This window comes from Zingiber officinale, chromosome 5A, assembly GCF_018446385.1.
Source record: "Zingiber officinale cultivar Zhangliang chromosome 5A, Zo_v1.1, whole genome shotgun sequence".
NCBI lineage: Eukaryota > Viridiplantae > Streptophyta > Magnoliopsida > Zingiberales > Zingiberaceae > Zingiber > Zingiber officinale.
Genome location: NC_055994.1, coordinates 145,347,232 through 145,361,531, shown reverse-complemented (window position 1 = coordinate 145,361,531; position 14,300 = coordinate 145,347,232). Strand labels below are relative to the sequence as shown.

The 14,300-nt window shown below is 34.4% G+C and overlaps 1 protein-coding gene across 1 annotated transcript; it reads left to right on the top strand.

The window, feature by feature from the left end:
- Positions 1 to 1,405: 1,405 nt before the first annotated feature.
- LOC121982238 (survival of motor neuron-related-splicing factor 30-like) lies at positions 1,406 to 13,479 on the top strand. The gene is made up of 8 exons (XM_042535210.1): positions 1,406 to 1,629; positions 5,152 to 5,220; positions 5,837 to 5,947; positions 6,720 to 6,802; positions 6,894 to 6,969; positions 12,411 to 12,590; positions 12,883 to 13,011; positions 13,139 to 13,479. The coding sequence occupies exons 1-8, from the start codon at positions 1,555 to 1,557 to the stop codon at positions 13,298 to 13,300; spliced, it is 885 nt and encodes a 294-aa protein (XP_042391144.1). The 5' UTR covers positions 1,406 to 1,554; the 3' UTR covers positions 13,301 to 13,479.
- The last annotated feature ends 821 nt before the right edge of the window (positions 13,480 to 14,300 follow it).

Below are 14,300 nucleotides of genomic sequence, written 5' to 3'. Positions count from 1 at the left end.
ATTTTAGATTTTTTTTTAACTAATTCTATTCAAATATATAATACATCAAAATGAATGGCTTCCAATGTACTTGATTTAATTAGTTTAACCAAAATTTGAATTTTAAAATAGAAAATTATTAGAAATAATCAGTTTAAAAAATATATATCAAATAATTAGCATCTGACTAATGTTGCATCTCAGTCAATTGCTATTGAATGGAGTCGGAGCCAATGATTTTTAGAATCATCTGCTTCCAACCTATTCAGTTTAACTGAAATTCGAATTTAAAAATTATCGATTTTTTTTTAAAAAAATTCACTTGACCATCTAAACTTTGTCGGATTGATTATTTTGATTTATTTGAGGTTTTATCACCCTTAAGTATACAGATTCACATATTATATATATAATTCTTTGATGCCATGATCACATGATCATGAATCAACATAAATATTAAATTAAGTTTAAATTCTTAATATTGATTGGTTCTTGTCACTAATTAACGTCGACGAATGCAAATTTGAGAAAATCTTACTATTTTATTAAAAATCTCCCCCTTTTACTAACTAACTTTGGTGAAGCCTAAAATGAATTTACGTTAATATCCTTTGTTTCTATTTACACTAAAAATAATTTCAAGATTTATTAGTAATTCCACAAGCGAAACAATTAGTCAATATATTTTTTTATATAAAAAAAATATAGTTCTCTTTAGTCCCACATTTAGAATTAACAACACCATGATAAAAAAAATTTCTATAAATATTTTAGACCATCAATATTAAAAAATATACTTTTCTTATTTTTTTTACTAAGATAAGTATAATATTAAATTAAATTAATTTTTTTCATAGGGAAATCGTAAGGGTGACATTCGAAAATCCAAATAATTCAAATTTTCAAAGACTCAAATAATTCAGATTTTTAAAAATCAGGTACTTTAAACATACGCGACACGTATGCACAATTACTAGTAAAGAGAAAAAATAAAAGAAGGAAATTACACAACAAATTTTTAAAAATTTAAGCTACTTTTTTATATATTTATTAGTTAATATTATAATATAATCGTGGTAGTCTAGAATTTTAATTTTTAATCTCCAACAATTATTAAACCATCTGAATCAAAATAAAATTTTAAACTAAATTTTTATATACGTATAATAATCAAGGGACTTTAGAAAGCAAATCCTTTATTACAAAGTCTAGAGCTAAATTGTGGAAGAAAGAACACTTTATTCGTATAACTATTCGTCAAGTGGTCTAATCATTGTTATGATCTTGATTTTTTATTACTATTTTAAATATAATCATAAATACGTAAAAACATTTATAAAATATTATTTCCTTTTTTTTTTTTCTATTTACAGCGTCATGTGCAGCTAGTTGATTAGTTCCATATATATTGCGGCGTGTATCTTCGCTATTCATCCCCATTTATTTATTTATTTTCGAAATATCGTCGCTACGCACCGATCCTTCGAAAAGGGTTTGCGTCGCCGTGAAAGCAGCCTCACCGGGCACGGAACGAATTTAGAGCACAAGCTGCAAGGGCGATACAGAGGGCACGAGATGCAAGGGGGAGAGGATTTAAGCATCGAGGAGCTCGCTTCCAATCTCTCTACTTACAAAGATCAGCTCCGCGAGGTTCGATTTATCGAATTTTGGCCAAAATTGTCATCTCGACACTTGGTTTTACGGCTTCTTTTGGTGTTGGGCTTCATTTTCTTGCACGGACTTTGCGCTTCACTTTCTAGGGTTTCTATCATATATTTGTCCCGACTTTTCAAGTATTAAGGTCACTGATTTAAGGTTTGTTCTGTCTGTAAAATGGCTCAGGAAAAGAGCATAAGTGGTTTTGGCTTAAGGACTGATCTTTTTGTCACTTATTGATCTACTTATCGTTAAAAGTTATATTTGCTGAATTATTGTTTGGAAGGTAGATAATCTGATTTGTTGCTTGCATAAATTATATTTCGTTAACATCTTGACACAGTAGTAAGCTGAATCCTTCTCTCTTTCCGCTCACTTATTGTGCATTAGAGTGCTAGGTAATTGTTGATATTCTTTTACAGTTTGAAACTGATTGTCGGAAGGACTGTGAATTTCATAATTTGATTTCAGTTTCTGGACAAGTTTAGTTAGGAATTTAAATAGTAGGTGTCTTGCTTGGTCTGAGCTAAACTGAACCATGAAATTCTGTCCTATTCAACTAGTTAGGTTCTGTGGTGTAATATATTAATAGTTCATGGGTAATTAGGCTGAAAGTGTCTCATATAAACTGTAATTTGCTGAATAAGAGATCTCCACCTTATCAAGTAATAAATAAATAAATTGCAGGACACATGGAAAAAATGATATACAACTGATAATTGAGATTGAAGATATACACATTGGATGAACCTTGCATTATGATGTTTCGCCACCTCTTCAATGCACTCAACCTCACACATTTAATAAAGGGGAATAACTAGGAACTCAGGAGTTATTAACTTTAATTTGTTCTTAATATACAACCACATCAATAAGGTTGCCCACATATGAGGTTCCTGTGAGTGGGGGGATTTTTGGAAGGTCAAGTGTAAGCATAGAGTAGAAATTTCTACTATTCAAAATTCATTACTATCTAGATTCTGCTGTAGCGAGCTTCCCTGGACAACGATCTTATTGACAATGATCTTGATCATTGCATCAACTAGGAGTACAATCATATCTGCTTCTTTTGTGATATATCTAGTTATTAGTTATATTTTTTGTATCTAGTCAGTAGAGGTAGAATACATATTTGGAATGCTTAGTGTTGTTCATAAAAAATGGTTATCTACTGTGATATACACGAGTTGTGGACATGCCACGATAAAACCTGCTAAGTAAGAAGTTACACATTCATTTGGCTGTAGAAATTTTGGTTGAAAATATTTAAGTTTTAGACACTATGGAGTTAAGATGAATGTAGATGTTGTGATGCATGCTTCCTAGACGTGTAAAAGAATGAAACAGATTGAATATTATAAGTAATTGTTGTAATATAAAAACTTGAGGAGTGAGAGTTAAAAGTCTTAATTGCATGCATATTTTTAATTTATTGGTTACAGAATTTATGTTGATGTTTATAGAGTGGTAACACTCTCAATCATTGTGGTTTTTTGTTATTTTTTATGTGGACGATGGTTCGCAAAGATATTTTATAAAAGAACTTTTGAGGCTAATTTGAAGACTTTAAAGTTCAAAATGGTATTCTTCTTCTTCTTCTTCTTCAAAAAAGGAGGGGATTCATTTTTGCATTATTTTGTTGTTGGACTATGGCTTGACTAGAGGGGGAATAGATGACACCCAAATCGTTGATTCCTTGCACAACATAATCCATAGAGTACAAGCGAGCTCTCCTAACCTTGTAAATTCTTTTTGTTAATGTTGTTTTGTAGATTATTATTTTTATTTCCACCATGTGCATGCCGTGGACGATGCTTGATTTAGATATTTTTGTGGATATCTTTTGAAATTGATTTTTTTTTTTTTTGATGAAAAAGGAGGGATTCATTTGTGCATTGATTTATTGTTTAATCTATTATTGCCTGACAATAGATGACATACCCAAATTGTCAATTCCTTGCACAATAATACAAACAAATACAATAATTAGTAGTACTAGACTACTAGTGTGATTGTGTGTGATTGGTGTCAAGCATATGTACACAGTGGAAATAAAAACAATAAGCTAAAAAATAACATTAACAAGAAGATTTTACGTGTTTCAAAGACTTCGGTTCTCCTCCATGGCCTATGATGTGTTTATGCATTACTCTGGTAATTTCCACTATTACCAACCTTTTGTAAGAGGTAATGGTTTAAGATTTCTCCTTAATTCAATCTTTTAAATTTCATAAGCTACCGCAAGGACATCTTATACAATAAAATTAATGGAATAAAAGTATGGGAAAGAACAAAATATCAAGAGCTTGATGATTGAAGCTATTGGATCTTTTTGAGCAGTTTATTTGTATGAGCACAAATAATACAAGATTTGGATTGTTACAATAAGTTCTAAGTACCTAAAAGCTCTCTTTGAGTTTATATATAACATGCTCCAAAGGATCACTTTTGGTTGCCTCCAGTTGACTAGAGGAAACTCTATTCAACTAGATGCACATAAGTGATCATTGGATAAAGACGAAAAATATAACTAGTCGATTGGAGACTGAAAAATGTAAATGAGAGATGAGGTGAGTCTAGCGATTGGAGAATGATAGAATAAGAGAAGAGGTGAGACATTTGATGGTTGAAGGATGGAGGAGAGAGAGGGTGTTTATAGAGAATTTTAAGGAATATTAATATATTTTTTAAAATTTTATGATCAATTTAGCCATTTGAAAAACAAAATAGCCAAAATATTCCTATTGTCTTATTGTTTATTCTTTAAAATAAGGGGTATATTGGGATCATAGAGGAAAAGGCCGAGGTCCAGGGTTCAGTTGTCCGCATCATGCCATTGAGCTTTATCTAGGCACATGCTACGTCAAGACTTTCTCATGGGTCAGTGTGCCGGCAGGCGCCAACACAGGCTTAGTCTAGCTTTGTGCCCAGCATGGCTTATCCATTTAAGGCGAGGCATCCTAACCTGGTCTGCTTGACACCACTGATTTAAATCTGAACTGCATTTGTCTGGTCTGTTTTGATATCTCTATTGTTCTATTTTGTGAAGCATGTAGTTCCAAGAGGAACACTCTTTCTGTCTTTCTTTATGTATTTGGTGTGATATAATTTTGAAATCATGGAAACCCATCAAAATCCTACAACAATTACAAATGGTGACATTATTCGTCCCATTTGTAATATTTAGATGGGTCTATCAACTTTTCATGAATTATATAAATAATTGTGCAAGCTTCTTTTCTTTATTTGTGTCGGTGTTCATCAACTTTATTTATTGCATTAGGGATTTGTCATTGCTAATGAGTTTATCTGATTTTTCTCGTTTTCTTCTCCTTGAATGCATTACCATTGCCTTGATCTGTCATAGGCTAGTGAATAACTTTTCTTTTATTTCTATGCGAAAGGACTTTTGACATAATTTTGTGAAATCTTAGATGTTTATGTTTTCTTGCTCCTTTTACTTGGCATATATATAGGGATACCTTGGATTAATAACTCTTGATCTCGGTGTTTCAGATTAAAAAGATTTTGGCTGATGACCCTGGAAACTCTGAATATATAGATATGGAGAAGGAACTTGAAGAGGTAAGCTGTGTTGATGCTTAAATAACAAAATTGCAAAATAATAGCCATCTGGTGTGCAGCATGATGGATGCCGCCCTATTGATTGCCATGATATATTAGCCATTGCAATTCTTAAACCTAAAGTAAAATATTGTTAAAACAACAGTATGATGCTTGGTTTATATAATATATAAGATTCCAATTTTGCTATTGCTTTTTCCATGTGTTCTTTTTCAAGGGGCCATAAGATATTTCAAGGAAGATAGCATGATCTGGCTGCATTATATTAGAGGGTTTTAATGAGGATTTTACATTCTCTAACATCTTGAAAGGTGAGAAGGGTGATTTAAATTAAAAATAGCTCTTGTTTGTAGCCTGAGTCATACGGCAAACCATGACCTGTGAAGCAAGAGCTATATGTGAAAAATTGTCATAATAGGCCATTACCTTTATCTGGTTCTTTGCAGGTTTTCTCTTTCATGATGACTGATGGCCTGCCTAGTTCCTGCTTAAAATCTCCTGATTTCAGATGTTCATGCTGCTATTCTAAGTTTGGAGTTTTAGTTCTTAATTTGAGTTGCACCAAAGGACTGATTCATCTTGTTGGCTGAATATAATGTCACTTCTGCGAATCTAGGTTATTGCATTGACAGAGGAGCTTCTGACAACTGCAAAGCCAACAGATTTTCATCGGCTTGATTCTGTTGCATCTCCCAACACTCATTTTGATGGGACATCTCACTCCAAGGTTGTAACTCCATATCGTTCCCTTTCAACTCAATCTTAGAGCTTGAAAGATTTAAGAAACTGGTTATCTTCTAAAATTGTTGAATTAACTTTTTTTTAGAAGATTTCCAAAATTTATCACTGATTAGTAATTTGTCAGCTTACTAGTTTGAAGCTTTTGGGTAGTTAAATGCATACCAGGTATTCTGTTGCAATATTAGTTAATCTTTCTATAGATTCTATTTCTACTAATTATAGTGTTATATCGGACAACTGGCTTTTATATCAACGTAGTTTAAGGTGGAAGGGCTAAATTACGTGCTCCTACCTGCTCTTTTACAACTGTAAATTAGTTTGGCCACGGTAAGATCATTCATAAACCAGGTAAGATTGATGGGTGTTGGAAATTGGTCAAGTAATATTGGCAGGAGAAATTCCCATTTGGAAGAGGCCACTTGCTGTCTGCCAATTCATCTGTTGATTTAAGTGAACTTGTCACCGAATTGCAACCATTTGCTGAACAAGGAAGCCTTCTGATGGATGAAGGATTAATTTAATTTGAATAAATCTAAATTGTAAACAAATTTAATTTATCAAAACATTATCTATCATCTATTTTATCCTTTTCATCTATGATGAATATTAATTCTGGCTTGAATTTCCTTTACGCACAAGAGAACCCAAGTTTTGCCTCTTTATAAATGGCTCAGTAGAGTAAATTGTCTCTCATTTGTGAATTTGTTATTTACATTGCTACTTTATTAATCTATTCTAGACTGGCATCTTACATTTAGGCATCATCTGAATATTCTCAGCCATATGGAAGTTTTCCTGTTGGTACTAAAGTCCAAGCAGTTTGGAGCGAAGACGAGGAATGGTATCTATGCCATGATATGTGCATTTTTTTATTAGCTTGTTTATGTTGTTTTACCTTTTCACTTTTATGTGCTGAGTAGTTGAATGTTCAGGTATGATGCAACCATTGAATCTATTACTCCTAATGGATATTTTATCTCCTATGAAGTCTGGGGAAACACGGAGGAGGTATGCCATTCTGAGTTTCTCATTCCCACAGTTTCCAGATGATCAATTTTTTCCACTTTTTTATGGATGTTTTTTTTGGTAAAGACATTATTAGTGTATAGTTAAGGGAGGAATTTAGCTCTCCCAATTAGAGTTGTGAGGAACCTATGGTTCTAGACTATTTATGGTGAGTTGATCAATGTCAACATTATTTTCATCTTAAGTTGCTTAAATCATATTACATTGGCCAAGGCTCGGTTTTCTAATTTCTGGTATTTTTATTGTTAATCTTTTGATGAGTTTTCTTGTATATTCAATGAACTTGAATCATTTGTATTTTTTCTTTAACATGATTTTTTTTCCTCTTGTTCTTAGGTTCCATTCCTGTTTGTCTAAACCATGTATACTAAAAATAATCTTTTCCTTGGTATTATGCCCTTCCATCATGTAATTGCCACAAAGTTAAACTTTTTTATGGATCGCACTTTATAAATATGAGTATTCTTTGTCCTGTGCCAAACAGATTTGCTGATGTTATAAGAGAGGTAGTTCGATAAACTAGTTTGCAAATGAATCATAGAGATTGCAGGAAACTAAATTGACAGAAAACGTTAATATGTCATCAAGATAATGTACATACTAAACCTAGATGTAAAATAGGCAATAGAAGTCAAAGCAAAGGATATAGTGTACTAAATTAATAATAAAATGGAAAATTGCAGGTTTAAGCTCAAAGTTATAGAAGCAAAATAGCAAATGCTTTTGAATCTATATAATGATTGAAGCCTTGAAGGAACCACTTTCAATCTTATGAGATTGGAAAATACATCCAAGTCTTATTATTTAATATTATCAGGCAAAATTCGCATAATAGGGCCCAAAATCCTAAGTGAATCTTAGGACCCTGTTTTGAAAAAGAGATTTGAATCTTCTTTCCCATGTTTGAATTTGGATGCAATAAAGGGCTTTGAATCCTATATCATAGAATAGTGTTCTAGTCCTAAACATAAATGACTACTCAAAAGGGTCGTTCTAATTAAATGTATCATGTCGTAGAAATGTTGATTTTGTTCTTTCTTTGTACTTTTTGGTAATGTAACATGCTGAAGACTATTTAGTCCATGATTTGAAATCTAGTAGCATGTATGGCGAAACGGTAACATATCATTTTGGTAAATCATCGAAACTTGATACCACTCGGCACCAAGGATCAAAATCTCGAGTTGTGTCGTAGTTTCGGTCTTCCCCACCATCTTCCGCGAATGGATTGATAAATTCATCTTCAGAGCTTGGATAATGAGGTGAATCCTGCAAAGCTAGATATTGCAGGTAATCAAGATAGTCATTATCATCAGTATCAGTGGGTATTTCTGAAAACATACACAGAAACTGTCCTGAATTTGATGAATCTTGTGAAGAGGATGGCATGGCATCAAGTTCTGCTTGTAACTGTCGTCTGTATTCCCTAGAACTTCTTAATTGCCGACGTGAAATAGCAAAACTTCGCTCCACATGGACTGAGCCTCGGGGAGCCGTCCAAATGAAAAAGAATCTAGCCTTAGCTGTAAAGACTATAGGCTGTGTTGTAAAGCTTGTAAAGGGATAAGAAAGAGGAACAGATAAGGATACCCATGAGTGATGACGAGGCCCACAAGTGCACTCAGCTCATCTCTATCCTTCTCCTTCTCTCTTCTATATAACCCTCTAGTTAGCTCATTGCAGAACACACACCGCTTCACGGTACAAGTTCTACTCTGAGAAGTCTAAGTTTGTAAGTCTTTAGCTATTAAGCTTTTAAGTTCCTTTTCTTGTAATTTAGTCCTGTACTTTTCTCTTTGGTACATTATCTAAGTTATTTGAAAAGAAGACGTTTCCGCACCTTTTTGGTATCAGAGCTAATTTTATGGCTGAGTAAACCCTACTCAGGGTATTCACAGGGGAGAGGATGGGTAAAAGTAGTAATTTCCTTCATGTGTTTTTCTTCAAACAATAAAAGACATCTTTCTTTAAAACTCGGATCTAGCGAATTGCAACTGTTGATCAGTTATAACGAATTCCGAAGGCATGTCTAGCGAATTGCAACTGTTGATCAGTTATAGCGAAAACATGAACTGATATAGTGTCTGAATAACAGAGTCCTAAAGTTTATCAAACTAAAGGTCTTGTGGTAATAAGGCGACCGGGGAACGACGAGTGGATTGCAAAAGAACAGGTCCTAACTTGGTAACAAGGCAAGGGATGCCGATATAAATCCAAGGGCACACCTGTGTGAGCAAGAAAGTTTTTAGAACCTCCTAAGCTGTAAGCCACAATACTTAAGAATGATAGACCATAGGTACAGTTATAATTGTGTCTATGTCTAGACGTTGGGAAGAACATATACAGGAATGGTATACTAAATCCCATACCTCGAACCTAGAATACCTTGATCTAGCAAAAACAGAGAACAGCCTACCAAAAGAGAATTAGCTCATAACATCTCAGTGATATACGACAGAGTCTGTCTTTCCTGTAGAGTCCACCTCAAAAACTTTAAACAAATACAGGAACAACTAGAGGAGTTGAAAAAGGAAAACCAAAAGCTTAGTGAGGCCGTGAAAAACCTTACTAAGGAGGTTTTGGAAAATAAACCATTAACCAAAAGACAACTTGAGGATCTTATCATAAAGATAACTGAACAGCCAAAACAGAAAGAACAACAAGTGCTACGGTTATCAGAAGAGTTGAAACAAAGGGTAGACAAGGTAGAAACCTTGTTACAAAAGGTTGAAAGTTGGGTATTTTCATGAGCTATATCAATACTAAAGCCACAAACTCATACAAAGAAGCACTTCAAGCTACTGAAGGCATAGAAGCACCAGCTGTGGGCTTTTGTAAACCGGCAGACTACAAAGGAGGTATTAGAGTAATAATATTCTTATTAAACAAGCTAATACGTAGATCCAGCTTTTAGTCACCATTCTAGAGAAACTTGAATCTCTAGAAGAAAGAATAAAGAAACTTGAAGCAAAGGAAGCTCCAGCCCAACAAGCTCTTCCAGAGGAAATTGTCAAAAATCTTTCTGAAAGAATCCAAGCCATCTCTATTCACGAAAAACCAAAGGAGTCTAAAGGAAGGCTAAGAGTTTTTACAGACCCCTTTCAAATACTGAAAGAAGAGCAAGCAAAAACCGCAAAGAAATGATGGCTACGCAAAACAGAAACCCTCCTGTAACAACAATCACAAGAACAGAAGGGGCGCCGCTCTTTGAGGACCAAGTACGAGAGTACAGACAAGGTCAAAGGCGCAGATACAATGCACAAAGAGCTATGCAGCGAGTGACAAGAAGAATAACCGGGAGAAGCTACAATAATGCCCTAGAGCAACAGCTTGACCCCCAGACTCAGCTTCGGCTTTCGATGCAAGAAAGAGCCTCCATAGTACCAGCTGAAGTCTTATACCATTCAAGAAGAGATGATGTACACCATAGGGTGTATGTTCATAGGTCAGAAGAAGCAATACTTGTCACCAGCAATCAAGTTGACAGAGCATTTATACAACCAGAAAGCTTTACTCAACTCCAAAGAAGTGGTATGCGTTTCCTTCATATGGGGGTAATACAAGTAAGAATCCAAATTTTGCACAGGCAAGAAGAAGGAACGTTGGCGCTGGTTGTTTTTAGAGACAACAGATGGCAAGGCGACCAAACCATCTTTGCTACAATGGAAATTGACTTAACACATGGAAGTCAATTGGTCTATGTTATACCAGATACAATGCTTACAATTTCTGATTTTTACAGAAATGTACAGGTATCCTACCGACACTTTATTCTTTGGAGATTTTGATAGTTCAAAGATGTTGGAACTCAAATCTCACTTGTGTTTGCAACACTTATATGTCTCTGCATCTGTGCAACTTCAAAAAGATAGACTACTTTTTGTGTTCCTACCAGTATCTTATTTTCAAGCTGTCAATTCAGTCATCATTTCTTTGATAATAAGACCATTCTATTGCATCTTCAGACTTCTCAACTTCTATATTAATATTGCTTCTTTGTCATTGACATGCCTAGTGTCTCTTCATATTCAAACTGGAGCACAATATCTGGCTTCAACTTGAAAGTTAGAAACAACAGGCTATATTTTCTATTAATTATTCATTAAAATATATTTTTAAAGTAATTAATTAGCCTTAGAGGCTATCTATAGGTGAGTTTTAGTATCCTTGGTGGATACTCTCTCTCTCTCTCTCTCTGCGCTATGGGTAGTGCACCTCAACCAATATCCTAACCACCATCACCAAGTTCTAGCTATATGCTGTTGGTCTCTTTTCTCTAGCGTGGGCAGTTAGGAAGATATATATATCAATAGAAGATGGAAAGCAAAGAGGAAAGAAGATCTTAAAAAGAAGTTTACTTTGAAAGATTGGAAAAAAAAATCTTAAAAGACCATTTTAACCTTGTCTTCTTCATTTGCTCCCTCTTATCATTGCATGAAAATAAATGAAAGCTTGCCTTGGGTGGTTGTTTGTGGCCTGGTGTTTGTGAGCACTCACTTGCTAATAGCCAGTGCTCATCGGCAATACAATTTTGCTCATTGTCAGTACTCTCCTATGCTTGAGAGTTCTTGTTGAAAGAGTTCGAACTGCTTCTTGAGAATGCTTGCATGCTGGCAATGCTTGCAAGTGGAGCTTGTTGGTATGAGCAGCGCTGCACAGGCTGTTTGTGGGCAAAGGTCGAATCAAGAGATTTGGGGAGGAGAAAGTGAAACCAGGTAAATATAACTTTTCTAGTTCTGCGAAATGTTGAGTGTTTGGATCTTCCCAACTTCCTATGCTATCTCATTTCCTCACCAAAGTAAACCAACATCTTGTAAATTTATCTTCCTAAAATCTTCTCTATTTTTGCTATCTTCCTTACTTTCCAAATAACTGGGGGTTAACTTGTGGTGATTAGCACCTTATGGTTTGTGCTCCTCTACCTTTTCTCTGTTTTCCCGCTTTCTTGCTGCTGTTCTGCTGCAGAATGCATAACAAGACCTATAAGCAACAAACACGTCTGACCAGAGAAAGAATGGGGTATCAGTGTGCAGGTCCTGCTGTGGTTTTTGTTAACAAAATTATACCAATGTGAATATACTTTAGCTTGTTTCAATGTATACGGTATCCAAATTTTGTGATAGGCATTGTAGTCAGGATAGAAAAATGAGCTCTGTCCACAAATTTAGCTGATCAAAAGATCAGATAATCTCTTGACGGAGCGGATAAATACAATTGATTTTATAATTCATCTTATAATATGAGAATATTAATCTAGCAACAATAGGAGATTATATAATGATAAGGAGGATAGAAGGGGTATGGGTAATCAGTGGCAATGTAGTGTAAACACTATAACTCCCCTCTCTCGTGCTTTCTTTTGTTATATGCAACTACAACAGAGTTTCTCATTTGTGATGATAACTGAATTATGCTTCATTTAGGTGGATTTTGCTAATGTTAGGCCAGTTGAAGAGGTGAATGCATTACTAGAAGCTGAAAGGGAAGCTGAAGCTACCAGACAGGCTATCAAAAGGAAAATTGCACAAGCTGCTATAACTGACTTCCAAGCACGAACTTTACCTGCTAAACTTCGCATCGATCCCAATGATCCAGATGATGTGGTTGGTTATATGCTCTTTTTATATTTTAGAACCAAATTGGATGATCCTAGACATGTATACTATGTTCGTATTGCAATGTGCTTGCATCATTGATTTATTTTGAGAATGGTTTGTAGTACTATCAACAATTGCCAGTTTACTTGTGCTTGGTAGTTTAGTAAATTTCTTTGAGCATAAAGGATTTCCATGGTTTATGCTTTGAATTTAGTTGAGCATAAAGGATTGTTCTCATATATGCTTGTTCTTATGAAAAACCCTTTGCAAACTGATGCATTTGGGGGTGTATTGCCAGAAAGCTGCTAAGCGGAAGAAAATACACTCTTTCAAGTCAAAGGTTCGAAGTGAGCAACTTGAAGTTGCACAAAATAAGCGGCAGAATGCATGGCAGCAATTCCAATCCGCCAAAGGAAAGACGAAAAAGGTAAGCATCAGCAAAATATTTCATTCGTGCCTCTGATAATATTCATCTATCTCTAGGCAATGCAGATTGTTGGATCCAAAAATGTATCATTATTAGGCCTCGACTTATACCTATCTTGCTGTTGTAGATTGGGTTCTTCTCTGGGCGCAAGCGAGAAAGTATCTTCAAGTCTCCAGATGATCCCAACGGTAAGGTTGGTGTTATCGGCAGCGGAAAGGGACTGACAGAGTTCCAGAAGAGGGAGAAACACTTGCATCTTAAGGGAGGCACTGTGGATACAGAGGAGTAGGTAGCGTAAGTTAACTTCCAATTGAAGGTTGAAATGGAATGAGAATTCGCATCTCTAACTTTATGTGTGTTTCTGGAGATAGTTTTTAACTTGGTTTCACACATTTCCTCTATATCGGCAGCTACATTGTAAAGTACAACTTTGCTAGAAAGTCACTAAGTTCGGATACTTTTCATCAATTCGACTTTTAATTCTTGAGCGCTGAACATTTTCCTTTGTGCCAATGCCTTTGGCAGAATTCGATTATGTTGGTTCCAAGCCTATTGCGGAATTGAAAAGCTTCTGTCAGATATAGTTGAAGCTTTGAGGACTTCGTAAATTAGCATGAATTAAGAGTGCTGCATGTACTCTGGAGGATGTAAAAGAAAATTAGCATGTTTCCTTGAACATAACTTGGAAGGGAAAATAAAACTATTTGATTTAAGCTTTGTCAAATTACCCAAATAATCCCATTTTATTGAATTCCTTGTAGAGTTATTCTATACTTTTGTTTTTGTTGTCAGAGGTTTGGAAGACTATTTAAGAATTTTAACCAAAAGTGTTAGATGATCTAAACTAGTCAAATTTTAAAAATAAACTTTGTAGTATTTGTTGAAGCTTTTGTTGTCCATCTTATGATCAAAATTAATATACATCTAACAATTTTGATCAAAATTGTTAGATGGATTTAAACTAATTAAAATTTTAAAATAAGCACTTTATTGTATTCCTTGAATTTTATAGAGTTTATATTTGCTTTCGTTTTGTTTTTTTAGTGCTAAAACGCCATCTAACAATTTTGATTACAAATTGTTAGATGGATCTAAAATCGTTGCCTCTGGAGTCCATCTATGTTGTCATTTTTGTTCTTTAAGTCTTAGAAGGCTATTTGGTCAAAATTATTAGATGGTCTTAGATTGATCAAATTTCACAAATAAAATCTGATTTGTATTCTTTGAATTCTCTAGGGTCATTTTATGTTTTTATTTTGTTATTCAAATATTGGGAAATATTTAGTACA

What these genes read in the sequence shown, in the direction of transcription:
- LOC121982238 (XM_042535210.1), top strand. Translation starts at nt 1,555, where the DNA reads ATGCAAGGGGGAGAGGATTTAAGCATCGAGGAGCTCGCTTCCAATCTC. An exon ending in TGGAGCGAAGACGAGGAATG is followed by an intron (nt 6,803 to 6,893) that starts GTATCTATGCCA and finishes TTGAATGTTCAG; the next exon opens with GTATGATGCAACCATTGAAT. An exon ending in TCTGGGGAAACACGGAGGAG is followed by an intron (nt 6,970 to 12,410) that starts GTATGCCATTCT and finishes TGCTTCATTTAG; the next exon opens with GTGGATTTTGCTAATGTTAG.